Source organism: Salvia hispanica, unplaced genomic scaffold, assembly GCF_023119035.1.
Source record: "Salvia hispanica cultivar TCC Black 2014 unplaced genomic scaffold, UniMelb_Shisp_WGS_1.0 HiC_scaffold_513, whole genome shotgun sequence".
Classification (NCBI taxonomy): domain Eukaryota; kingdom Viridiplantae; phylum Streptophyta; class Magnoliopsida; order Lamiales; family Lamiaceae; genus Salvia; species Salvia hispanica.
Genome location: NW_025952260.1, coordinates 8,357 through 33,613, shown reverse-complemented (window position 1 = coordinate 33,613; position 25,257 = coordinate 8,357). Strand labels below are relative to the sequence as shown.

Genomic DNA, 25,257 nt, shown 5'->3' with positions numbered 1-25,257 from the left:
ATTAACAAATTCCCTCATCTTCCCCCAAATATTCCCTCGGTTGGTCAGCCAACAAGACGATAAATATGTATAAAAATCCAACTCCATGAATAATCAAATCCAATCCAAACCGAATATCACTCTCACTCCGACGTCCACACAAACGAAAAAACGCACAAGCGACGAACAGCTGTGAAGAAATATCCCTCCGCATCCCGCCAAAAACCAGTGTAAACCGCATTTTTGTAACCGCACAGATCGACGGCAGTTTATTGTAATCGCGCCTCGGTTTGTGGTAATTTGATCTCGAGTTTGGAGAAACATGGCTGTGTGTGTGGAGACGGCGGCGGCGGAGCTCAGGGACGTATACAACTCCGGCAAGACGAGGACGTACGAGTGGCGCGTTTCGCAGCTCAAAGCGATGCTCAAAATCGCGATCCACCACGAGAAGGAACTCATCGAAGCTCTGAATTCGGATCTCGGCAAGCACGAGCACGAAGCTTTTCTTCATGAGGTGAGGGAGTTTGGATTGCTGGATTTTATTGCTGATTATCCGATTCGTGATATATGTGTTCGTGTGCTGCGATGATGAATTACTACTATTGTTTGTAGCAGTTACTGTTTATCGCACTGAATGCACAGATTCAACTTGGTGTAATTTCTATTATTCGTTTTCACACTATTTGACACGTATTTTAATCTGTGGATGTATATTATTATTGACTGGAATCTGGATGTTGCTGCGCCTCAGCAGAATTGATCAATTGAATGCATATTCCGAAACTCGGAGTTGAATTTAAATACGTTTTGTACTTGTGGCTATTGATGATATTTGTCAACTGCATTTAATGCTTCGTGCTCATTAATGAAAAATAGCTAGGATTTTTTTTTTGGTTTATTTATTCTCTTTTTGATTTTGGAATTATGACGGCTAACGGTGGTTCCTGGTGGAGTTAATGATATTCCTCAACTATTAATTTGATGTGTACAGCGAAAGTTATGGTTGAAATTTTGGAAGTTACTGAATTTTACGAGGCAAGAGGGAGGACATGAACCATCCATTTCAGGGTTGCCTAACGCATGGGGGATTTCGAATTCTTTTCTTGTACATCATGTTTTGTTAGTTGTAGATTTGTTATTTGTAGATAACTGGATATGGATGTTTGACTTTTACATGCCATCACAGGATTTTCAACTTCTGATTCTTGTCTGCGTTCATAAATATTTTTCTACGGTTGAAAGAGGATTTCTAGTTTTTTTTTTTTTTTTTTTTTTTTTTTTTTTTTTTTTTTTTTTTGGTGGGGGTTCATTTGTAAGGATATAGATTACTGGCATCAAGTATATAAATTAAATCTACCCTAATAATTTGTTGGCCGTAGAGAAGACTAACCTGTACCTCTTTGTTACTTTGTTTGCTTCGTCTTATGGCCTAGAGAGACACTTTATAAGCAGAAAAAACAATGCAAAAGAAAAGGGTTTTGCACATGAACTGGCATTATGTTCATAGAAAAGCACCAAGACCATAGTTTTGAGAATAATGCATATGCTATGCTTTTTGTATTAGCTGTGCAAATGAAGTTTGGAGAAATAAACAGGTAGGGAGATGTCAAGAAAACTAAAGATAAAATTATCTCACTTCCTTTAGAATTTTTGCAATTTTTAATCTAAATGATGTACTCCTAACTAAATCACTTCTAAAAAGCTAACATAGTCGAGTTATTTCATCTTCACCTTATCAGATAGTATATTGTTTATGAAATGAAGAGAAGCTTTGGTGTTGCATCGTCAGAGATGCCTTGGGAGATTTTTTATCTTTACGATCCTAAGCTTATCATCTAATTCTCTGTTTATTTGTGCTTTTATTTCCAGTTCATCTGTTGACTGTTGACCTTTTTGTTTGTAACTTCTTGTTCAAAAAATAAGCCATGGAAGTCTTTAATCTTATTTTCTCACCATTTCAGAATACTACTTAACTATTTTGTCATGCAGATTGCAGCAGTAAGATCAGCATGCAGGATGGCACTGAAGCAATTGCATCGATGGATGAAGCCTGAAAAAGTAAATTTGTGTTTATTTGTAGTTTGAAACCATCCCGATTCTCTTATTTGTTTATGCAGATACTTAACTGGTGCCTATTTTTCTTGTGATTGCAGGTTAAAACGTCCATGACCACTTTTCCCTCATCAGCTGAAATAGTGTCAGAACCCTTCGGTGTCGTATTGGTTATCTCAACATGGAACTATCCTATCCGTATGGTCTATTTATTATCCTGCATATGTTTGGCGTTTTTTAAGATTTAAAATTTTTCTGTGCCATGTGTGATATTGATAAATTGCCTTTGTTATTTTCGCATATGGCTGCTGTTCTCTGCCAAAGTATTGCGCTTGAGCCAGTCATTGCAGCTATTTCAGCCGGTAATGCTGTAGTACTTAAGCCATCTGAAGTTGCATCTGCAACTTCCTCAACTATGTCAAACTTCTTGGGCAGTACATGGATGTCTCAGCTGTAAAAGTTGTAGAAGGTGGTATTCGGAAACAAGTGCATTACTGGAGCAGAAATGGGACAAAATATTTTATACAGGTACTTGAGCTAATAAACATCCGTAATGATTCTTAATCAAAACGTCTGCTCAGCCTTTTATCAAGATTTTAGATGCTGATGTTGCTAGGCTGTTTTACAGACTATAGTATTTTTTCTGTTTCCTTGTTTATGGAGTACTAGAAATTATAGTGATTCATCTCTCTTCCCTGCATGACAATGCTAAGATTAGCAGCATATGTTACAATATTTGTCTTTTAGGTTGAAATTTGAGAGGTTTTCTTGATTTTCGGAGGCAGGTTTGTTGAATTTGATGGTTTCGACCTTTTCACTCTAGATAATTTTCTGATTGCTCAAGCCAAAAGGTTTTGAACTCTGCAATGTTTTCTAGTCTCTGAGTTAAGAGGACCACTTGAATCTGCTGAGCGATTGTATAAATAACTGAATCATAGACTTTACTGGACGTAGAGATTCTTTTAGCTTTGAATCAAAAGTGATATTTCTGAATGAAGTCAAAAACCCTCTCAGTCTAGCTCCAAATGTTTAGTAACTATTCTATTAGTTAACAAATTTATAAATATAGTTCAGCCCATTAAGATATATAGAGAATAAATTCTATAAAATGAGAGCTATATAAGACTATAGGTAAGAATCTGGAATTTAAAGAGAAGACATTTCACAGTTGTTTTTGGTTATAGTTGGCTCTTTGGATATGAAGTGGTTCAGCGTGTCTCTATCTCTATTTGAATTGTAACAAATTGGTGTTGGTATTACAAACATTATTGATCCTAATCAAGCAAATGTTCTACAGGGAATAGCAAGGTTGGCTGTTGTATTAGCAGCTGCAGCAAAGCATCTCACACCTGTGATTTTGGAGCTTGGTGGGAAATGTCCAGCAATTGTTGATTCAGATATCAACCTAACAGTAAGCCCCTTAGTTACCAAAACTTGACGAAATATGAGTTTTCTGAAACAAACAACAAATGATGTGCTTGTCACATGGAGTTCTAAATTATATGTATGCATCTATTGTTCATCCTTAAGGTTGCAGCAAGAATCATCTCAGGCAATGGGGTTTCAACAGCGGACAGACCTGTGTTTCACCTGATTACATAATAACTACAAAGGTTATGCTGCAAAACTTGTAAGATATGCCAAATGAACTATACTGTACATGCAAAAGAGGTATACGTTTCTCTCTGATCAAATTCTGATACAATTGATCAGGTTGATGCTCTTTCATCTGAACTAGAAAGATTCTATGGAAAAGATCCAGTGAATTCAAAGACATGTCAAAAATTATAAATTCCCGACATTTTGAACGCTGTCAAAGCTTTTGGATGAAAGGATAAGCTTCAGGAAAATAGTTATTGGTGGTCAACGGGATAAAGCCAATCTGTGAGCTCAAAACTTGGTTCTGCATTTTCTTCTTAGATTATTGGGGCTGATGATGTATTCATGCAATTCTTTTACATTTCCATCTTACAGCAAGATTGCTCCCACTGTTATACTAGATGCCCCGAAGATTCTCTATCATGAATGAGGAGATTTTTGGTCCTCTTACTTCCCATTATCACGGTAAAAGTTGATAAGCATCTGATTATTTGAGTTTGGACTGACTTTTATACAGTATTTTGATAATTTCATTCATTTATACATATTTCTTAGCATGATAAACCAAATCAAGATTTCTTTTATATTCCATAAAAAGGATCATATTTGTTGTAACTGGATGATCCAGAAGACTCCGTCCTGAAGGACAATCTGTCCTAATTCCTTGGCCATTCTTTTTTTAACTATGGAACATAATAGTGTATTGATTTTCTTATGTTTCATATTTCCTTTGTATGAAGGTCAACAATATTAAGGATGGCATTAACTTGATTACTTCTAAAGAGAAGCCCTTGCGCGTATATATTTACGAATGACAAAAAGCTCAAGGAAGAATTCGTTGCAAAGAGTCTCAGCAGGGGGCATTGGCGTTAATGAAGTAACTCTTCATGTAAGTCTTTCTTCTGGAGTCTCATGCTAATGTGAAACTAAATGCACGATACATGCTTAAATTGTCTTCTTGTTGCTTCATCAATATTGTATTGACAAATTGATGAAAAATGTCACTTGATAGACCTGAACCATATTAACAAACTCTCATTTGGACAGCTTGCTGAGGACACATTGCCATTCGGAGGTGTGGGAGAAAGTGGAATGGGATCATACCACGGAAAATCTCTTTCGATGCTTTCAGCCATAAAAAGCCAGTTTTGTATCGTGGGTTTAATGGGGAAATCTCTGCAAGATATCCGCCATACACCCCTAGAAAGCTGAAATTTCTCAAAGCTGTGTTAAGTGGTGACATAATTGGCATCATCCGTGCTCTGCTCGGATGGTAAGATTTGTACACCTGTATTCCTTCGGGTTAATAAGATGTAAGATTTGGTTTGCTGATGACTGCTAACAGGCAAGGTTTAACCAAGTCCTGTGGCTATATAGATTGAAATATTAATCTCGTTTGCTCTTGTGTACTTAAGTCTTTTTTCTCAGCACATACAACTCATTTGTACGTAAAATTGATAATCGATGACTTTCTTTGCTTCCACAATTTACTGTGAACTCCATAACTATCATTTTGTTATGGTATTGCTCTTAAATCTTAATTAAACAAGAGTTACTAGGTTTTTATTATTAGAGTCTTTAGTTTGCAGCAACTCACCCATACCAAAACAATAGAAGTAGATCAGCTTTAGTTTTGTACAAATATCTGCATCTGTATAGAGAAAGGAAGAAGAGGTAGATTAACAAGCCTGTTGCAAAATAGTAGCAGCAGTAGATCGCTGCTCTTGTGTCAACGTCTCTGGGAACTTGACCGAAACGTTGACGATCAAGTCCCCTCTTGTCCCGGGCTCGTGTTGCTTTGGCATGCCTTGTCCTTTAACGGTCTTCACGTAGCCGGGGTGCACGACGTCCTCTATCACGAGGCTGGTTGTCGCCTCCCAGCAACGGGAGGGGAAGCGTGCACCCCGTTAGAGCATCGACCAACATGATCTCAGCTCCCATTTGTAGATCATCCTCTTGTGTCTTGAACAAGGGGTGCTCTTTCTCTGCTATCACGAACACTAGATCCGCAGCTTTTGTGCCCGGCATCTGGTTCCCCTTTCCCTCGAACGTGATCTTCGTACCTCTCCTCCATCCTGGCTCCACCTTGATCGTCACCGTCTCATCTTCCTCCACTATTTGCCTGCACCCAGAGTTGCATGGGAAAAAGGTGTTAGGATAGCATAGAGCCCTGTTTCCTGCATTTTCCTACAGGATTATCTTATGCTGTATGGTTGTTTTTGTTTCTGTTTTTACCCGTTGCCATTGACGGCGTCTCTTGTGATGACGACCTTCTTGACACAACCGAAGCAGAGCTCCTCGAGGGTGCACTCGAGGTGCTTCTTCATTGCTGCCGGTTTGATCAGCCCACTCGAGTTTGAGAAAATGATGGGGGCTGCGACCCCCCTGCTCGCGCTTCTTGAGAACGTGTGGGTCAAACCGCCGGTGCCGGTGCCAGCACCCCTGAATGATTCTTTATGGCTCAAGCTCCTTGAAAAGGGCCCTTTAGCTTCCCCGCACGGAGGGTGGGTTCTCCGGCCTTGGCAGCTCAGATTCCTCGACAGCCGGGAGAAGCCTGTGCCGCAGCCCCATCGAGGGGATCTTGTAGCTCGGTTGTCGTCGTGATTGCTCCCTCGTTTGAATCTGTCACGTCTCTTATGATCTCCTTCTCTCCATGGTTTACATTTCTTGGTCTTTGATTTGATAATCTGCAGGATTAGGATGTTAGATAATAATATATAATGAATAATAATGCTACATGAGAGATGGGTTTGGTGAAGGAACCTTGGTAAAATGTATAGGTTTGTTTGGTGTTTGGTTGGAGAAAAGGGGTTGCTTCTCTGGGCAGCATTTGGAGAGGAAGGATTTGCATACGTTTGCAAATCCTACTAAGCGAATAAAACCATTGGGGTTTGGTCTTGAATGCTCTCCCAATCCCATGGATGGTAGAGTAGAGAGAGAAGACAAGCAACAAAAAAATGTCTATGAGAGAGAAGAGATTAAAACAGAGAGCAACAAATTTCTGTGTTTTTCTGTGTGTGAGAGACTAATACGGAGAGCCTTATGAGGATTTTTGAACGATAAAATAAATTATGCAGAGTTATTTTAGAGAATAAAGTTGAATTAATAATATTTTCATTTAAAGAAATCAATATTTGTTGGGTTTAAAATTTTAAGTATGTTTTGAACAACTAGAGTGGAAAATGATTATTGAAAAATTGTGCTTTAACTACATTGTTTTTAATTTATCGATATTTTAGATAAAAACTTTTACTCCTATTTCTTACTATTTAATATTCGAATTTACTTGTAAACATGCAGATTTAATGTCATTTAATACTATTAAGATTGTAGACTTCTGATGTACTCTCATAGTTTCTTGTTAATTAAGTTACAATTATTATTACTGCATGAAAATTAAGAAACAAATAGTTAGGGGTGTTCGGTTGACTAGACTAAATCTCATGAGTAAATATGTATCATGTTTGGTTCATAAGATTAATCTCCTCAACCTAATCCTAGATGGATAGTCTCATGATAATTAGTCATAACCTCCCCCCTCCAACTAAAATAATCCTATAACTTAATCCTAAATGGATAGTCTCATGATAATTAGTCATGACAACCAAACGCCACCTAGTGTATTATGTAGAGAAAGAATAACGTATGAGAGATAATAAAATAGAAAATAGAATTTGTATATTTTTTGGACAAAAACTGAAATGATTCAATTATCTTTAAAAGTCCTGGAATAGAAAAACAATTCAATTAACAAGTTAGGAACGAAAAGAGTATCACTATAATATTTTTTTTCTTCACTGATTAAATTCAAAGTTCTTAATTCACTTATAATATTTTGGTTCAAGTAATAGTCAGACTAGTCCCCAGTCAATCGAACTACTTACTAGTACTCCATCTGTTCTATAGTAGTAGAGTTATTTTGGTATTTCGATACGTTCCATAGTAGTAGAGTCATTTTTGGTATTTTGGTACGTTTCATAATAGTAGAGTTATTTTCATTCTCTGATCTATTTCTTACGGTACATATAATGACCATGATACCCTATTATGGCTATGGCCGGCCATAATGTGACCACGTAGCTTTTCCCTTTATTAAACTTTGGCAGTTTGTATATAAGTAGTTTATTAGTACTATATCAATCATTAGAGAGTGTATTCGTTTTGACATGTGCATATCACGGATCTCTGTGTCCGGGTTCGTGTGTTTTTGTTTTGACATAATTGCAAATTTGCAATGGATGTCATGTTGCCATGTTTTTCTCCATATGCACTGAAATACTAGAAAAATAACATTAGACATCCTTCTTACGTGTACATGTACGTCTAACAATCCATATGCAGAGTTGGCAGTTTATAATTAGAATTTAATAATTCATAAATCATACTAGTAATTAGTTAGAATCTAACAATTTACATGCACTATTATTTATTTGGCAAACCACTTCGCACTTGTAATTTTCTTAAACTTCGATGCAAATAAAGCAACTAAAATTCACGATAGAACATTTCCCATGGATACTTTTGTTTGGAACAAACTATATATAGAGAATAGAGATATATAACGTTTTTTCCTTCATAAATTATTTATAATAAAACTTTTACTCCTTCAACTTTTAAAAGTTCCTCCTCGAATAAAAGAAAACCACATCAGTCACGAAATCGAACCATAAATATAGTGGACAGATAACATCAAACTAATAGTATTTTCTTTATTTATATGTATAATAAGTCTTATCCAATTTTGAATTTACATGAATTGTTTTATAATTGTCTCAAAATTAGGCAACTTCTAACTAATTTCTTTAAGCTTTGTAAGTACGTACACACACAGAAATTTCCAACTGGTTTCACGTCATTAACTTCAGTCCGCGTAAAAATCAAGTCTTTTTCATTGCTTTTTCTCTGTGTTTCTTTTTTCTTTCTTCAGAGAATCCCAAATCCCATATCACTTTACGAGAATCCCTTTTACTTAAGAGCCCTTTTCGTTTATCCCGAGATCAGAATTCGTATATGAGCATGGATAGAGAGTTGTACCTCAAGGCATTGGTGCTGTACCTTTTGACATGGATTGCAGCTGCTGACCAGCCTCACACTATCACCTTCAAATCTGCCAGAACCTTCCGCTCCTCTGTGGTTTTCCCCGTCGCCGGAAATGTTTATCCAAAAGGGTACTTCGTTTTCTTCAATTTTATTGGAATTTTGAGAATTTGCAGTGTTTGGTTCTGATTTCAGTTGTGATTTTGGGGGAATGTGATCGCCACTTATTTGATGTTTAGTTGGTGAATATTGATGTTGTGTTAGAAATGCTGATGCTCTGAATTTTAGGGGATTTTTTTTTGGTGGTTTTGTGATGAATTTTAACGTTCATGTTGGTGTGCTGAGGTAATTAGGTCTGATTTGTGGAATCAGTGTGTTTTCATTTTCCAATCGCTGATATAGTAAAATGTTTCTTGGAAAAATGGCAAAACTGTAGTAGAATCTCTCTTCTTTTCTGTATTTGGAATGATCAAACTTAGAAATTGGATCTGCATCAGTTGATGAAACATCTATCTTATCTTTAGAAAGTAGTTCATCCTGTTCACATTTTCAATTCTATTTTTGACCTTACTTAGGTACTATCATGTAACAATGAATGTGGGGCAGCCTCCGAGGCCCTACTTTCTTGATATCGATACTGGCAGTGATCTTACATGGCTTCAGTGTGATGCGCCTTGCACGAAATGCACCCCGGTAACTTTCTTGCTCGATGTTTGTTGAGAGTTGAATGGTTGTGAGAATGTGTTCTTTTACACTTTGCTCGACGTTTCTCAGGCTCCTCACAGTCTTTACAAACCGAAAAACCTCATCACATGCGTTGACCCTTTGTGTGTCTCACTTCATGGGCCGGGGAACCATCACTGTCAATCACCCGAGGAGCAGTGTGATTACGAAATTGATTATGCCGACCATGGTTCATCTTTGGGCGTGCTGGTTAAGGACTTGTTTCCTCTTAGATTTACAAATGGTACCATTTTTGCTCCAAAGCTTGCATTTGGGTGAGGGTCTTTCCCTTTTCTTTACGAGCTTTACTCAAAGGTCGTAAAACACTAAAAAATATCCTATTACTATCAATTATACATGTACTTTCAAATTCTTATCCTAGTCAAACCTTGTTTATTTTACACTAACGAGATTGTTAATTTGTGTTAACTGCACAAAGACCGTTGATGTGGCATCTACGTGGATGATGGTGATACAGAATAACAGATAATGTCATCTTAGTGGTCTTTGCACGGTTAACTAAATTTACGGTTATGCTAGTGAAAAATAGAGAGAGGTTAGATCAGGACAAATATTTGAAGGTGTATAAGATAGTTTTAGGGTAAGTCGACATTTCGGATTATTTTGGATAGTTTAGCCTTTTCTGTTTATTTTGTTAGTTAGCTTATGCCTCCAATTCAGCTACTTATATCTTGAATCTATCTAGATGTGGATACAATCAAGAAGTTCAAGACACAGCCCATCTACCTTACACGGATGGAGTCCTCGGACTAGGCCTTGGCAATTCAAGCATCCTGGCTCAGCTACGGAACATGGGTTTGATACGAAATGTTGTTGGTCATTGTCTAAGCCGACAAGGTGGAGGGTTTCTCTTCTTTGGAGATGACTTTCTCCCTAATTCGGGGATCGTTTGGACACCACTATTGAGCCAATCGTAAGTTTTATTATCTATAACAATGCAAGCTGACATAATATGCCGATGCTTAGTATCCTCTCCTTGTTTCAGGAAATACTACTCTGTAGGGCCAGCAGATCTCCAGATTGCTGGCCAAGCTACTAATATCAAGGGCCTTCCCATAGTTTTCGACAGTGGAAGCACTTATACTTACTTCAGCTCTCAAGCATACAACACTCTCGTTTCTTTGGTAAGTTTTGTTTTGGTTTGGATGGTTCGTTTGAAGCTGCCTATGTGGTCTAACAAAGTTAAATCTTGCCAGATAAAACGTAACTTGAATGGAAAGCAACTGAAAGACGCAGTCGAGGATAAAAGCCTCCCTGTCTGTTGGAAAGGCGCTAAGCCCTTCAAATCGGTTCTAGATGCTGCTAACCACTTCAAGCCTTTGGCTCTGAGCTTCACAAATGCCAAAAATGCTCAGCTTCATCTGCCCCCGGAATCTTACCTTGTCGTTACAGTGAGTCGCAGCTCATCCTTTCCTTCTAAGCAATTTCTTGGAAGTGCAAAACTCACCCTTTCTTGATTCAGGAACAAGGCAATGTCTGCTTAGGTATTCTCAATGGTGGAGAGGTCGGGTTAGAAAATCTGAATGTGATTGGAGGTAAGAAATCTCGACACATCACTGCCCAATGCAGTTAACAATCTGTTTTTCTTGCAATCTGATAAGTGAAAACGTTGAATGTGCAGACATTTTTTTGCAAGACAAACTGGTGATCTACGCCGAGAGGCAGCGAGTGGGGTGGGCGCCAGCAAATAACAATCTTCAAAATCTGACCCTAAACTTTTTTTTGTTTCAGTTTGGGGAAAATCCCCAATTTCTTTCTTTATTTATTTATAAACAGCATGGATAGCGGGGACTTGATCTGCATAACGATGCTGCCATTGATGGCCCTTGAGGGATATCTGCCCCGAGATTCAGATTCTGGGTTGGGAGATTTTTTTACCCCGAGGTGATGTTAGTGCTGTAACTCCATGGTGTTGTTATTGTTTAAAAGTAAAAGGAACGTGATGTGGAAATTATTTGGGCTTTTTGAGGAAGATGCTAGCTATACCATCTTGTGTATCATAATGGTTTGTTTTGGCGTTTTCCTTTTGGAAAATGATTTGATGATGTCATTTCTAGATAATGTTTTGATGTTGGGTTTATCAGTTTTGATAAAAAAAATATTTTTTGAACAATTTTTTGGGATTGGAAAGTAAAAAAGTAGAAGGAAAAGTAATTAAAAATTTTTAAATAGAAATTACATCCCATTGAGAGAAAAAAAAGCTTTTTAAATTTAGAAATGCATTCGGAATTTAAAAAAAAGAGGCAGTTTTTGGAGAGAGAATTATCTCAAAATTAAAATTTCAATGATTGAAATCTTTTTAACAATTGGTGTTTGATATGGTGTTTTTTTTTTTAATGCGATGCACTCATGCCCCCTGATTTACTTTATCAAATGTCTAAAACAATTTAAATATGAAAATTTAAACAATTTAAAAATTTACAAATACATATTTACTATATAATTAAGATAATTACATCCTTAAATTATGGAACAAAATGTTCTCGACTTGCATCATATTCACCAAATATCCCAAAATTTTGCAGAACAAAGTGTATAAACTGAATTAAAATACTATACAAAAGTACTGATTAAAACTATTAATTTTATTTTCAAACAAAAGATGTCACGATTTCAAGCCCGTGAAGCAGCAAAAATCGATCATGAGAAGAAGCTATTGCAGATAGCTTGAATATAGTACTAAGTTAAAATCACAGCTGATGCTAGTGATAAAATAATAAGTGGGATGATTATGTAGTCATGTTCGTGTTCATTTCACCACCACGGTCCACGAGTGTTAAGATGAAATTTGTTATTAGTATTATAAATTTCCTATTAGTAATTCCATAAAATGTGGAGCAGCTTCTATAGTATATACATTTGACAGTAGATGAAATAATTGGAAAGGAATTGATTGACTGCAAAATCCAAATTGCAGCTAATAAACAATGTTTCAGTCGTCACCACCACCGTCTTCATCAAAACCCCCGTCGTCATCATCTCCACCCCAGTCAGCTTCTCCCGGATCAACGCCACCATTGATATCGATAGGCAATGCGTTTTCATTATCATCCACTTCCATAGGAGCTGCTGGGGACTCGGGATTAGCCACTACTCTCATGGACTCGAGGCTAGCCTCGCTGAAGAAGTCAGCGTAAGGCTTGGATACCTGAGAGTCATTTAAAAAGTGAGTATGGATTGCAAAATACTCGAGGATCAGACCATAAGCAAATGTAAATTTGCATCCTCATCAAATAACAGAAGCACGAAAATTCACAAAAGGGACATTTCTGGTTGAAATGGGTCAATTCGCAAGTTATTAGCACTAAAGATCACTCACATAGATGTCCAAGTTTACAGAAGGTGATTAAAGAGTGCAGCAAAATCAATATCCTGATGCCATGTGACATTTTACCTTGAATAATACATTTCTCTTCTCTGCATTTTCAATCAGATTCTTCCAGTGGTCATCTCCTCTTAATGTTGATGCAGAACCCACGACCTATGGTTTTGCTAGAAAATTAAAATACAATCCCATAAAACAGTAAGATGATTCCTTGAATCGAGAGGCATACCAAAACAGAAGACCTTGCTCGAGTAATGCCAACATTCATTCGTCTATAATCTTTAACGAAACCAATGGCTTGATTGTCATTTGCTCTGACACAAGAAAAGATCGCAACATCCTTTTCACGTCCTAAAGATTTTAGTCCCAATTATTAAAATATTAAATGAAATAAAAGAAATTGTTTAACATATGATGTCGCCAGGATGATATAAACCTACCTGAAAACCATCAACGGTGTTGATATCTACAAGTTTATCAGACTGCACACCAAAGGTGCTACGGAACTTCTCTCTGAAGAGCTTGACTTGATGTCTGTATGGTGATATGATTGCAAGTCGAGAACTTGCCTTAAGCTCTGGATAGCTACTAACTAATTTGCTATACATAGCCAGGACAAAGTCAACTTCGTCAGCATTTACATGAGAGCCACTGCCAGACGGCTGGGACTCCTCCCTTCATGTAAATCGAAGAAACAAAATGGCCCATAGCAACGGAAATTATGCCATGGGCGCCTTGTTTGATTTTCAATATCAGGCCCATCCTCCAATGAATCTTCATAAAATTCCTTAGAAGGAAGCTCCTAATCTGTATCCAAAGATTGAATTAAGAACTTCTCTTAGTTCACTAAGTTTTTCCCTCAACTGGTGAAAGTAATACTTGAATAAGCAATAGCATAAAGTGCCACACCTATCTCATCTACAAAAATCAAAGTCAAATTTTATGCATAGTGCATGTGACAAAATGCTAGTTAAGGGATAAGATGAAATAAAAAGAACAAATAAATAGTTGATATTCTTCATGGCTCATAGTTAAGCCAATGCTTCTGTTTTTCACCATACAAATCTTTTATTTTTCTGTCAATTTTGTACCCAGAACCTTGTATTTCTGGACGAGTCCCCTACAACAAGCATACTCATAGCAGAAAGAATAGAAAAGGAAAAAACGAGAGAAACATAAACCTCTGGATTCATGCGATATTGGGTCTTCAGCATCTGTACTGGATAGCCTGCCTGCTGGAATCTTTTGAATAAGCTCATTCCGTATCTAAAAAATTTTAAGAAATTATTTGTTCAGATTCATGTACAATAATCAGTAAAACTAGTAACGAATATTTTATCACAAAGTAAGGTTTTCAAACTATAAAATGCTCCTCCCCAAAATTTTCTGCAACAGGAAATTACTGTGGCTGGCAGCTGAACTGGATCCCCACCTAAATAGAAACAGTCTAATTAGATATTATCACCGTTAGTAATAAATAGGGGTAGAACAGCAAGAAAACAATAAATCAAAATCGGTATGAAGAAACAAAACTTAGTTACAACATCATTGGTTAGACATGGATGACTGCAATTAAGATAAACATAAACATTGAAATGTACAAATGCCTTAACTGCAGAGACTGTTTCACCCATTCATCAGTCAGAAATGCTACTAAAAAGTACAAAAACCAAAGAACATTACTTAGTAACTGTTTTACTTCAAAAAGATGCATACGTATAATTCAAGTCACATTGAAGTATTTTGCATGGCGATTTGACAAAAAAAGCTTTCAAGAAGATAAATTATTATAAAAAATACAGGACTATAGTGTCTCAGAGGTGTAGCTAAAAGTACGTCATTGGAGTTCAATAACTAAATACTTTCTTCTGCATGGAAAATACCTTCTGTCCTATGGCAGCTAATTTAGAAAGTGCATTGGATGTTGTACACGGGTTTCGAATAAAACTGACTGACTTGTGGAAGAAAATTATGTCCATGTATCCTACTATGTAATTGGATTAAGCATGGTCACATTCTTAACCTTGAAAAAATAAGTTTCTCCAACCATCACAGATAATATGCAATCTCAGTAAAACAAAATACTGCATATACAGTTAACATCATTTGCACAACTTGACATATGCTGAAGAGAACTTACCAAGAAAACTTGTTTGCATCCACTAGCCAGTGGATAAGCGTAGCTGACTCCACCCCATCGCAGACAAAAAAATTTAAGAATGTTACAGCGTTCTGATATTAGCCTTAACCAAAGGAGTCGATGAAATTTGGGATCAGGTAATCCACACATTGTCAAACTAGCCTAACAATCTCTCACAACAACGTTTCTCAAATAGAAGTAAATACAGGATATAAACATGAAATACAACATTTTCTAGAAATAAGTATCAAATAGACATATTTTTAATTCCACAGCAGCCCTACTTTTAAATGATAACAATACTTACAGCTTGGGCAGCCTCATCAATTATGACAACATCAAAACTCCGATTCAATTTACTAAATAAAAGTTAAATCCGCTGAAGCTCAGAGGGAGAAAACCTGGTACAGATAGCTAATCATTGAAACTTTTTTTACCAATGAAGCAAAATATAAAAAATTTTAAAGAAAAGGTTAACTCTAACAAAACTATAACTGCCTCATCCAGTATGGAAGCACGATACTGTCTTTGTCCTTTGATATGCCTCCTTGCTGCTTCTGCTTTCCCAACCAAGTCCATCCCCCCAAAGTTTTTGTTTTCTACCTAAATCAATTAGGTACCATTGCCCAATTTTTTGAAACTCTAAATCGGGCCTTTAGTTTACCCTGTTTTCCCAAATATGCATACCAAGTAATCCAGGGAAAACTGCCTGGACGGGAGTGGGGGGCTTTAAGACCTACTCGCACAATCTTAGGGCTGTATGAATGGTCTGTTTCATCACGAATGCCTGTATTGTACCCATAGAAGCATCATCATTCATGTGCATAACCTCAAAAAATTTTAAATTTACCCCTTCATAGGTCACCAAACAAAAGTGTAATCATAAGTGATTTAGACCTTCAAAAATTACAACTGTGTGTGACAAGATAAAAATTTGACCACAACTAAAAAGGTATTGTCCCTTTATCCTAGCAAAGTCACATTTGGTGTCAAATTTACCCAACTATCTTGTTTTATTAAGTGTAAATTTTGTTAGTCTATAATCAAAGTCAATCTTCCTTTGTTGATAAAACCAAAATTATAATTTTAAAAACAAAGTGTGGTTTGGAAACTGAGATTTGGCAGTTTTTTTTTCTTACTGCTGGAACTAAATGTGGCCAGTGAAGTTGACATTTGAATTATTATATTAATAAATTCACAACAGCAAAGCAGACCAGGATAAGATATTTAAGATGAAATTATTGTTATAGAACTTATTACGGGAAAGTGGAATGTAAAGTGGAAAAAAAAGGGGAGATGTAAACTTATTTGAAGAAGGACCTACCCCCAAATGTGGGGACGGAGACTGTAGTTTGAAATTGAAAATTTGTTATTGATTTTTATCTTTTAGAAACGGATTTAAAAACTGTGGTGAGCCAATACAACTTGATTTGCTTGCCCTAATTTCTTATACTCATTTCCCCAAAAAACTGTATATAGGAGGCAGACAAGGTCCAAAGTTCAAAATCATAACTGATGAGCCAAGAAGGGAGAAGAAATTCAGTTAAAAAATTTCAAAAAAATTTCCTTTGGACTGGAAAAAGGGAAATTTTTCCATATTTTTGGAAACTCAAAAAACTCCCCCATTAAATTTCCCAGCAAAACAGAATATAAATTTTTTAAAAAAATGCCAAGGGGGAAATTTGATAAAATTATGGATCTCAAAAAAAAGAAAGAACTGAATATAAAGACAAATGAAGATGAAACAAAAAGAACAAGTCAAGGATAACGATCACTAACCGGACTCAGGATGCAAAACAATCTCATCAAGAGCAGAATTTGAAGGAGCAAAACTAGAACACGAACACGTACTTTCTGTTGAATTAACCACCTCTGGTTTCTATATTAAGTTTGAACATTAAGTTGGAGGAAAGTGTTTTAAAAAAACCAAAATACTAATACTGTCACGAGGGGAAATTTTCCCCACCCTCTCATTGCCAGATTTGGGGGAAAAATCCATCATCTCCATCTACAGGCATGATCAAATCCCAGGATTAATTCCATTAGTGGAGATGTTTTTCCCAGGACACATCTGTAGGCAACAACACATCTTTTTAAAAGAAATATTTCCATAAAAGTCCAGATAATGTATTTATTAGTCTTTACTATGGCTCATTTGATTTTTATTTGCAGCTAGAAGCTGCAAAGATAGATAGAGGAGTGTAGAGGATTAGAAAACAAAATATCTAGATATAATTATTGGAATTGAAGAACAAGAATTCAGCATGTAAGTCTTGAAATGAGTAGCCACTAACTACATTAGTACATAATGAGCGCCATGAAAGATACATTGCCAAAACAATGGCAAAAGTTTTCCAACAAAAAGGGGAAATAACTCCTTTAAAAATTTTGATAGATGATATAACAAATTGGGGGTTGCAACACAAAATTGAAAACTTATACTTAACAAGTTGCATGCTTTACAATAAAAAAAAGCAAAACTTAATAAAAAAATAGAGTTATACGACCTTTTTTGGGAATGGGGCAGTTCTGGCCCACGCTTGAGCCCTGTTTTTTCCTCTGCAAGAATACATAAAATTTATACTCCCCCCGGGTTCCCACTTAAAATGAAACTTTTTGGGAATGGGGCACGGGGATCTTATGTAGTGTTTTTTTTAAGTTGATGAGGAGAGAGAAAGTAAGAGAGATAAAAAAGTAGAGATAGAGTTGTTTCCTTTTTTAGGAAACTTTTTCATTTTTAATGGGACAAAAAAGGGGAAAAAAGCCTTTTTTTAATGGGACAGGGGGAGTTTTATTCGGGATGGTTGAGTATGATCTTAGTAGTTCGCCTCTAACAATTGGCAAACAGCAACATAAGCATTCAAAAAAAGAAAAAACATAAAAAGATGTCACCCCGGAATGTACCCTAGGGGGAAAGTGCATGAAAAAGGCACTAAAAAGCCCAAAGGGAATGGTTTGTTTTTTTTCCAAAAACCAGGGGGACCCTACAACCTACTACGTTAAACAAATATCCCCATCATTGCCTCAAAATTTTAAGCAATGCAACAGAAAAAACTAAATAGATAAAACCCAAACATCGTTTTTTTAAAAAAACATACACAATTTAATTTGATGTGAGTGGAAGCTTGCATTTGTTGTCAATGAATGAAAAAAATAAATAAAGTAACACATAGCCCCCAAAAACCCACATGTTAAATGTCAGATATTGTAGTTCTGTGCCCCCAAGGGAATTTGAAAAGGACAATTTTTGGGGGGATTTTAAAGATACAAGTAAAAACCTGTATCAAGACAAAGGGTTCCGTGAAAGACCTTCCTGCAAAAAAAACAAGGATACTTTTTCCCGTAAATGTTTGAAAATGAATGGAAAAAAGTAAGAAAAACGAAGATGAGCACTTCTTTGGGCGCGATAAATAATATTAAACAGTTTTGGGGAAAATTGAAATGTCAAGGATCCTGGGAAAAGTGGATAAAGTTAACAAGAGCTTGCTTATAGTTTAATTGTGATTTATTGTGATTGGCCCCAATAAAAACCATTAAAGGTTTAGAAAATTTCCAAGCACCATCTTTACTAATAATGTCAACGCCTGATGGTTCTAGGATCAAATCCTTTTAAAGGGGAAGGGTATCTAATGGACTGTAGAGCAACCAAATTTACGGGCTATAGTTGATAAACTGCAAATCTGAAAAAACCAGCCAAAATAATACAGACAGGATTAAGCAACAAGCCAAACCAGCAGCCAAGATATCATCAGCAAACTAAAGAAGAAAAAACTTGCAACATGTTTAAATTAAACATTTACCTTTCTCAACAAATAAGATTTTCTTTTCTTTCACAAACAATAGGAATCATGCTAAAGCCCTTTGGGTACTTTTTTGTTTTGTCTTTTTTTTATATCCTATGACTTCATTGCCCAAAAACAAACAAGTCTTAGCTTGTCCTGTTGACGATGCTCAACCAATGAAAGGCATATGCCGTTTATTTTTCCTTCAAACTACATCAGAGAACAACCCTTTTCGGAAAAAGTCATTAATAAGCAAATAAACCAAAATAATACTAGAAAATAACCCGTAGTATACTAGTAGTACATATTTAATTTGGGTTTAAAGAAATGTTACTATGAGTTAAAACATGCTTGTGAAGATTTTCCTTCTTTTTTGAAACCAATTTAAAAAACAACCCGATACTTTCCCCGGGGTCCGAACATATGATCATAGGGAAGAAATCCATTTTAATTCACTACATTCTGCTACCATTGCTTCCTTATACTTTCTTTTTTGTTGCATAAAACAATGTCACAAAATGTGCGGGAGTCAAAAAAAATAATTTTTTCAAAGCAAAACAAAGTAATGCAGAAACTAGAACCAGGCTTATTCTCAACAAAAAAAGGGGTATCTAAAAAAATTTTTGAAATATGACAGTAACTAGTAGAAAGGAAAGAAATTTTAACATAAAGTTCCAATATGGGAAGAACACAACACCTTCGTCTTCATCCATGTCTCTAGCAATATTTGCTTTAACTTCTTCAAATAGCAGTGGCTCAAATGTCCCAAGATATTCTTCAACATTTTTATACGTGTTTTTAACCTTTTCACTCCAAGAGCACGTTTCGGTTGACGCTGCAACACCATATTCACAAGAGATGAATGTAAAAAATGAGAGATAGTAGTTATGATCGCGCGGAATCAGGCAACTTCAAGAAAAAAGAAAGGGAAAATGAATACCTGTGCTTCCTCCAAGATGAGATTGTAATCCCAAGTGAGCACAATTTTGTAGAATTGAAGAATGCAGGCTTCCTTGTCGTGCTTGTGTGTGTCGACCGCCATAACTCCCCCGCTCCAGAGAGAATTTCCAGAGGGTATTAGTAGTTGAATAGGGTTTAAGGTGTTCCCCCTTTTACACGATTTTAGCTTTTAGGGCTTAGTATTTAACTTTGCCAATGGTCGGTTTTGGTGAGGACAATGTTTTAAAAAACCTCTCCGGCGACGGGGAGAGCGGTGGCGCTTGGGTGGCAAATGGAAGTAGTTCCTCTTCAAGTTCAAATTGAATTGGGTTCTTCCAACCCTAACACAAAAATTATTAAAATGTTAATTTTTGAATCAAAATGAAGATTTTTAATTTTATTATTATTTTGAAATATAGTTGATTTATTTACTTCCCCAGAGCCAGAGCATCTCTTTCGGGTATTTTGTGGCACTCACATTTGCATATTGTGCATACATTTTAATGTTCCTAATTAGTCACTTTTTAATACACCAAGGAAAAACTACATAATCACTTGTTTGAAGATTATATTGGGATAAGAAGGAAAACAACATACTATGTACTTACATGTGGTTTTAAAAACAGCTAGGAGCTTCTGATGCTAAATGGCAAACTTTGCTGTCAACTGGCTTTTAAACTTAGTTTTTGTGTCATTTACTCTATAGTGCATTAATCTTTTTGGATTTCAGAGGTCTCTTCAATCAGGCCTATCTGAGTATCTTATTTCTTACAGGGGAAAGTCTGCCATGACTAAGGATGCACAATTTGCCCTTCGTAGAGGCAACATTTGTTTTTTACTTTTCTTGCATTTTTATTCAATTTGATTATAATTTATGAAAATCTTGCATCATTTGCTTTTCAGTGATTGAGAAATACACCAAAAGCAATATATTTGCATTAATTTGCAACAATGTCAATAAAATTATTTCAGCACTGCAAGCAAGATGTACAAGGTTGTGCTTTGCCCCCTTGAGGGCTGTTCATGTCGGGGAGAGGCTCAAACATGTAATTAACTGAAGGGTAAGTTTTACTGTTATTTACTTAGCTTTGATGGTTTGCATCTCTTACATCTACACTATACACTAGTATGTAGTTGATGCAGAATTTTTTGATATTAATATCAACTTATTTACACTTCATCTATTCAGCTTGATGTTCCGGAAAATGGTATGACAGCTCTTGTAAAGCTTAGTAATGGTGATATATTGAAAAGCTTTGAATATTTTGCAGGTATCATCCTTGTCTAATCTCGCTTTTGTGTATATCTATTCAGTATAGCTTAATCATCAAGCCAATATGAAGATGGGAATATAGAGTTCGATGTGCAATTAGGCTTAATCTTATGTGGCCATCTACACGACAAAACATGATCATCGCATAATGCTTTTGCTTGGAATTCATTATACTTATCTTTAACCTCATGATAAAATAGTTTTGTACTTGCTGTTTTGTGCAGTCAACACATATGGCCTGCCAGCAGATCACGGAAGAAGCTGTTTACTTGTGCATGGGAATCCGTTGCCTAAAGACATTGAGCAGATTTCCCATTGGCTCCTTATGTTTACATCAGTTCACATAACTTAGAGCTGACTATAACTCAGTCATCTATTTAGGAAAGACAACTGGATTTCAATGTGTTACTATATACTATTGCACATACTTCTTTGCAGATATAGGTTGAGCATGGCATGCAATGAGAAGCTGCAGCTGGGCTCATTAATTGCTGCTTTTACACGAGCTAGAGGTTCGATAGTTGCTGCTACAGAATGACGATCATGTCTTGACGAGTTTTTCTTAGTGTGGTACTCCTTCTATGTTACCATACAGTAACAACTAACTCCATTTCGTAGTTTGATTGATTGCAGTGTATATTTTTCTACTTGAGAGATGTGAACTTTATCTCTGTATCTTTGATAGGCTTATATCAATTGTCTTAACACTTATAGCTTCCATTTTATCCATTCTTGAGACTCATAGCATCCATATTACCCAAGATCCGAGTGAAGAAAAAATAGTTGAATTGACCCGGGCAACAGTGCACGAACTCGTATAAGAGGTATAGGACCATATACGCGTGTATACTTTTGCAAGTTGTGAATTATGTCTTGATGTTGACAAAAGTTTGATTTGGGGTATCTATCTTCGCAACAACATTAACAGTCGAAAAATCATTGTCACGAAGAATAAATCACAACTAGAGAAATGGACTTGAGTTTCTGGAGAATTAATGATAACTGAGAAACTAAGCAAAGCCATGTGTTTTCTATTCGACTTTATTGCCATATAATGATATAATTATACTAGAACAATAAGTAGCATCAGTTTCACATTTATCTATTATATCATCCAAAAAATCAGAAAATTATGACCCTGTATGAAAAACGTTTTTGGTGGATGACAGTCCAACAATCGAATTAATATCGTCAAAGCATTGAGGAGGGGTGACTTGGATTGATGTAAACATAGGGCTACTTTTATTTATTGTTGAAAGCAATTAAACGTGTATATTTTCAAATTATCACACTATTAGATCATGAAGCCAGTTTAATTACAACCACCACTAATTTTATTAGTGGTGTCGAAGCACTCCTATCTACCTGTTTTTTGTCACATTATACTTTATTTTATAGGCACATAGATCCGATTTGGCTCAACTAGTGATTAAAAAAATGCATTTTTGTACAAATACCTTCTTGAAAGATCACATCTAATATTTTTGAAATCCATTTCAATTTTGAATTGGTTGTTTTCCCTAATTGATTTATTTCATTAATACTTTATTATGTCCCCCGGTATGGACCCGAGATTAAGATTGAAGCCACAAAAAGGTCATGTGTCCTTTGGCCCCAAAAAAATTTATATAATCATATTTGAATTTGGGGGTATTTGTTTTAAATTATAATAAACTTTCATCAAAGCATACCCGGTTCTTTTTTTTTTTTTTTTTTGAAAAATTTTTAAAAAAGATGCGCCCCCAACTTTCAGAAAACCTAGTGATCCACGCGGGGATGAGTGGCCGCCGCCGCCCCCCAACCGAAGAAACGCGAGAAAACCCCCAAGGTTAAACATGGGGGTTAAGCACCGCCCCTCGACTATCGAGTTTGACTCAAAAGGGAAATCGGGGGAAAGGGACGATGGGGGAATTGCAATTTGGGGGTGGATGAAGGAAAGGGCCCTGATTTTGTGATTGATAGAACAAAATTCCAACAGTTGACTTTGTCAACGAAGCTAAAGGGGAAAAACTTGCCCAATATATGCAATTCTCATTCGTAGTGAACCCGTTGGGGAGATCGTTTGGGATACAAGTCTTTGGCCTAAAATCAGTAAATTTGGGAAAACACAAATTTAAAAAGAAGGGATAGGGTTTGGGTTTTTTTCCCCGGTACGGGCCCCAAAGGAGGGGGATTTACTTGGGGCCGACGCAAAGGGCCATGGATGGTGTCGGAAGTTATCTCCAAGTGCAAATTTGGGACTAGGGGCGTTTGGGGCTCATTGCCCCCCAAAAACCCCATCCCTTTGGATTTGGGTGTCGAGCTTCCCTCCACCTATATCCTTCAAGTGTGATCGCTGCGTTTGGGGCGGGGGCGTTGGCTCTGGTGGATAGTCCCCACAACACTAGTGATCCGTGGGGGGAAGTTGCAAAGATAGATTTGAATATTGATTTTAAAGGAAAACCGGGGTGTCTAAATTCATGATTGATGGGAGGAATTTTTGCGGATATGAGAACTTAAATTTAGTTTTTGCATATATTTGGTGGGTAGGGGGTCATTTAGACGCCAACCGACCCCAAGCCGAAGGATAAAGAGAGGGGGAGGGGACCCAAAGGGGGAATAAATTTCCCCACCGAGGTCCCAAAGGATCAGGGGCCGGGGGGGATGATAGTAGAAAACGAAAAAAAATTGCCCGGTGAAAACAATATTAAGGAAAATATTATGCCGCCGGAGGGTCGCAAATTCAAAATTCTTCGGGATAAATTTAGAGCTTGAGAATGATAGAAGGGGTTCATTAAGCCTAGGCCCACGGACTCGGGGATACCAATTTTGGGAGGACAATGGACATTTGGGAAAAACAAAGGGAAACAATTTAAAAATAAATAAACCCAATTTGGGGTGGCAAGTGAGAGGAGAAAGTTTAAAAAAATTTAAGCCTGCCAAGTCTACTATTCGGGTTTTTGAAAGTATGCGGGCAACAAAATGAAGAGTTAGTTACAAAAGAAATTTTTAACCCCGGGACCCCCGGAAGCCACACGCATGGGGGGGACATGTGGGTTCAAAGAAAAGGGGAAAAAGGCTCCACCGAAAACCCCGGTTTTTTGACGGGACCCTAATTTTGGGAGAAAACTTTTGACACAAGCTTTTGGGGGCCCCCCGACGGGGGGACGAGAGAAACAAAAATGTGAGGAGTGGGGAAAAAGGGAGCCCCCGGGGGGCCCCGGGAAGGTGGAAGGTGGGTATTTTATTGATGACCCGGATGAACGAAAAATATGGAAATTTAGGAGCGGGTTTGAAGTATTTGTGTTTCCCAAATTTGTATATTATTTATGATGATTTTATCATGAATTGTGGGGGGCCAAGACCCGTTTCCCTTTAAAAAGAGCCTTCGATTTTGATTCAGCTGATAAACCACATATTATAGTGCTACTTGAACCTCGTAAGGGGAAGAAGGGCACAACACTATTAAAAAAGTTTGGGTTATCCGAACCCTGTGGATGGAGGCTAAGGGGTTTCCCTTCCAGGTTTTTGGGCCCAGGGGACTTTTTGGGCACTTTGGAGGTTCTTGAACAAAAAATAAATTTCCATCCATTTCCGGGCTTTGGGGGACGAAAGAGATATGAATTTCAGTTTTACCCCCTTATGGAAAATTTTCCACCCCCGGGGGCGGACATCCCCGGGGCCCCAATTAGCGATATTCAAGGCGAGGGAATGCCAGGGGTTTCCCCTTGGGGGAGACTTTAACTCTTTTGCCAGGCTCGTGAGAAAGTGGGGGGCCCCCGAATCAAGGGGGCCAAAAATTTTGTTGGGGGTGGCTTACGACAGGGGGGCCCGATTGATTTTGGTTTTTTTGGGGGGCCCGAGTTTACGGGAGGAGAGGATTTTTCCCAAAAAGGGTTTAAAAAGGTTTTTTAGCCCCAGTGGGGGGTTTTTTATCCAAGCATCGGTCCCCGCATCTTGTAAGATACCAATCGGGATCCTAATTCTATTTTTAAAATTTTTTAGTTTCTCGCCCTCTATGGTGGGGGGGACCGCGATTTATCGATTGTTTCCCATGAAAAGATAACAATTTCTTTTACGTATAATCGGGGTGAGGGCAGGGATTTTTTTGGATTCTCTAAATTTTTTTCCAAAAAATTACAGAAGTGGAATAAGGAGGTTTTTGGGCAACATTTTTCGCCAAAAAAAAAAAATTATTAGCCGTATTGGGTACCCGGAGACCCCAAAAGCATGGGGTGTCCCATTTTTAATGCCCCGAGATGAGTTAAAAAAATATTTGGAAAAAAACCCTGAGAGAAGAGCCTTGGGGCATAAAAAATCACGTAATAAAATGGGTTCATTTTGGGAGACCAAATACATTTTTTTTTTCATCTCAAATATCGAGGCCGGAAAACACATCAAGGAGATG

The 25,257-nt window shown here is 37.0% G+C and overlaps 1 protein-coding gene and 4 pseudogenes across 1 annotated transcript; 3 read left to right on the top strand and 2 right to left on the bottom strand.

Annotated features, from left to right (window-relative positions):
• Window positions 1–29: 29 nt before the first annotated feature.
• On the top strand, window positions 30–5,116 carry LOC125199458 (annotated as a pseudogene).
• A 193-nt stretch (window positions 5,117–5,309) lies between these two features.
• Window positions 5,310–6,654, bottom strand: LOC125199464 (annotated as a pseudogene).
• Window positions 6,655–8,508: 1,854 nt separating this feature from the next.
• On the top strand, window positions 8,509–11,196 carry LOC125199463 (aspartic proteinase Asp1-like). Its single transcript, XM_048097464.1, has 8 exons — window positions 8,509–8,798; window positions 9,243–9,360; window positions 9,442–9,665; window positions 10,097–10,324; window positions 10,397–10,535; window positions 10,608–10,802; window positions 10,874–10,946; window positions 11,033–11,196. Exons 1-8 carry the CDS (start codon window positions 8,641–8,643, stop codon window positions 11,194–11,196), a joined length of 1,299 nt encoding a protein of 432 aa, XP_047953421.1. The 5' UTR covers window positions 8,509–8,640.
• A 924-nt stretch (window positions 11,197–12,120) lies between these two features.
• On the bottom strand, window positions 12,121–16,906 carry LOC125199462 (annotated as a pseudogene).
• A 2,907-nt stretch (window positions 16,907–19,813) lies between these two features.
• On the top strand, window positions 19,814–21,601 carry LOC125199468 (annotated as a pseudogene).
• The last annotated feature ends 3,656 nt before the right edge of the window (window positions 21,602–25,257 follow it).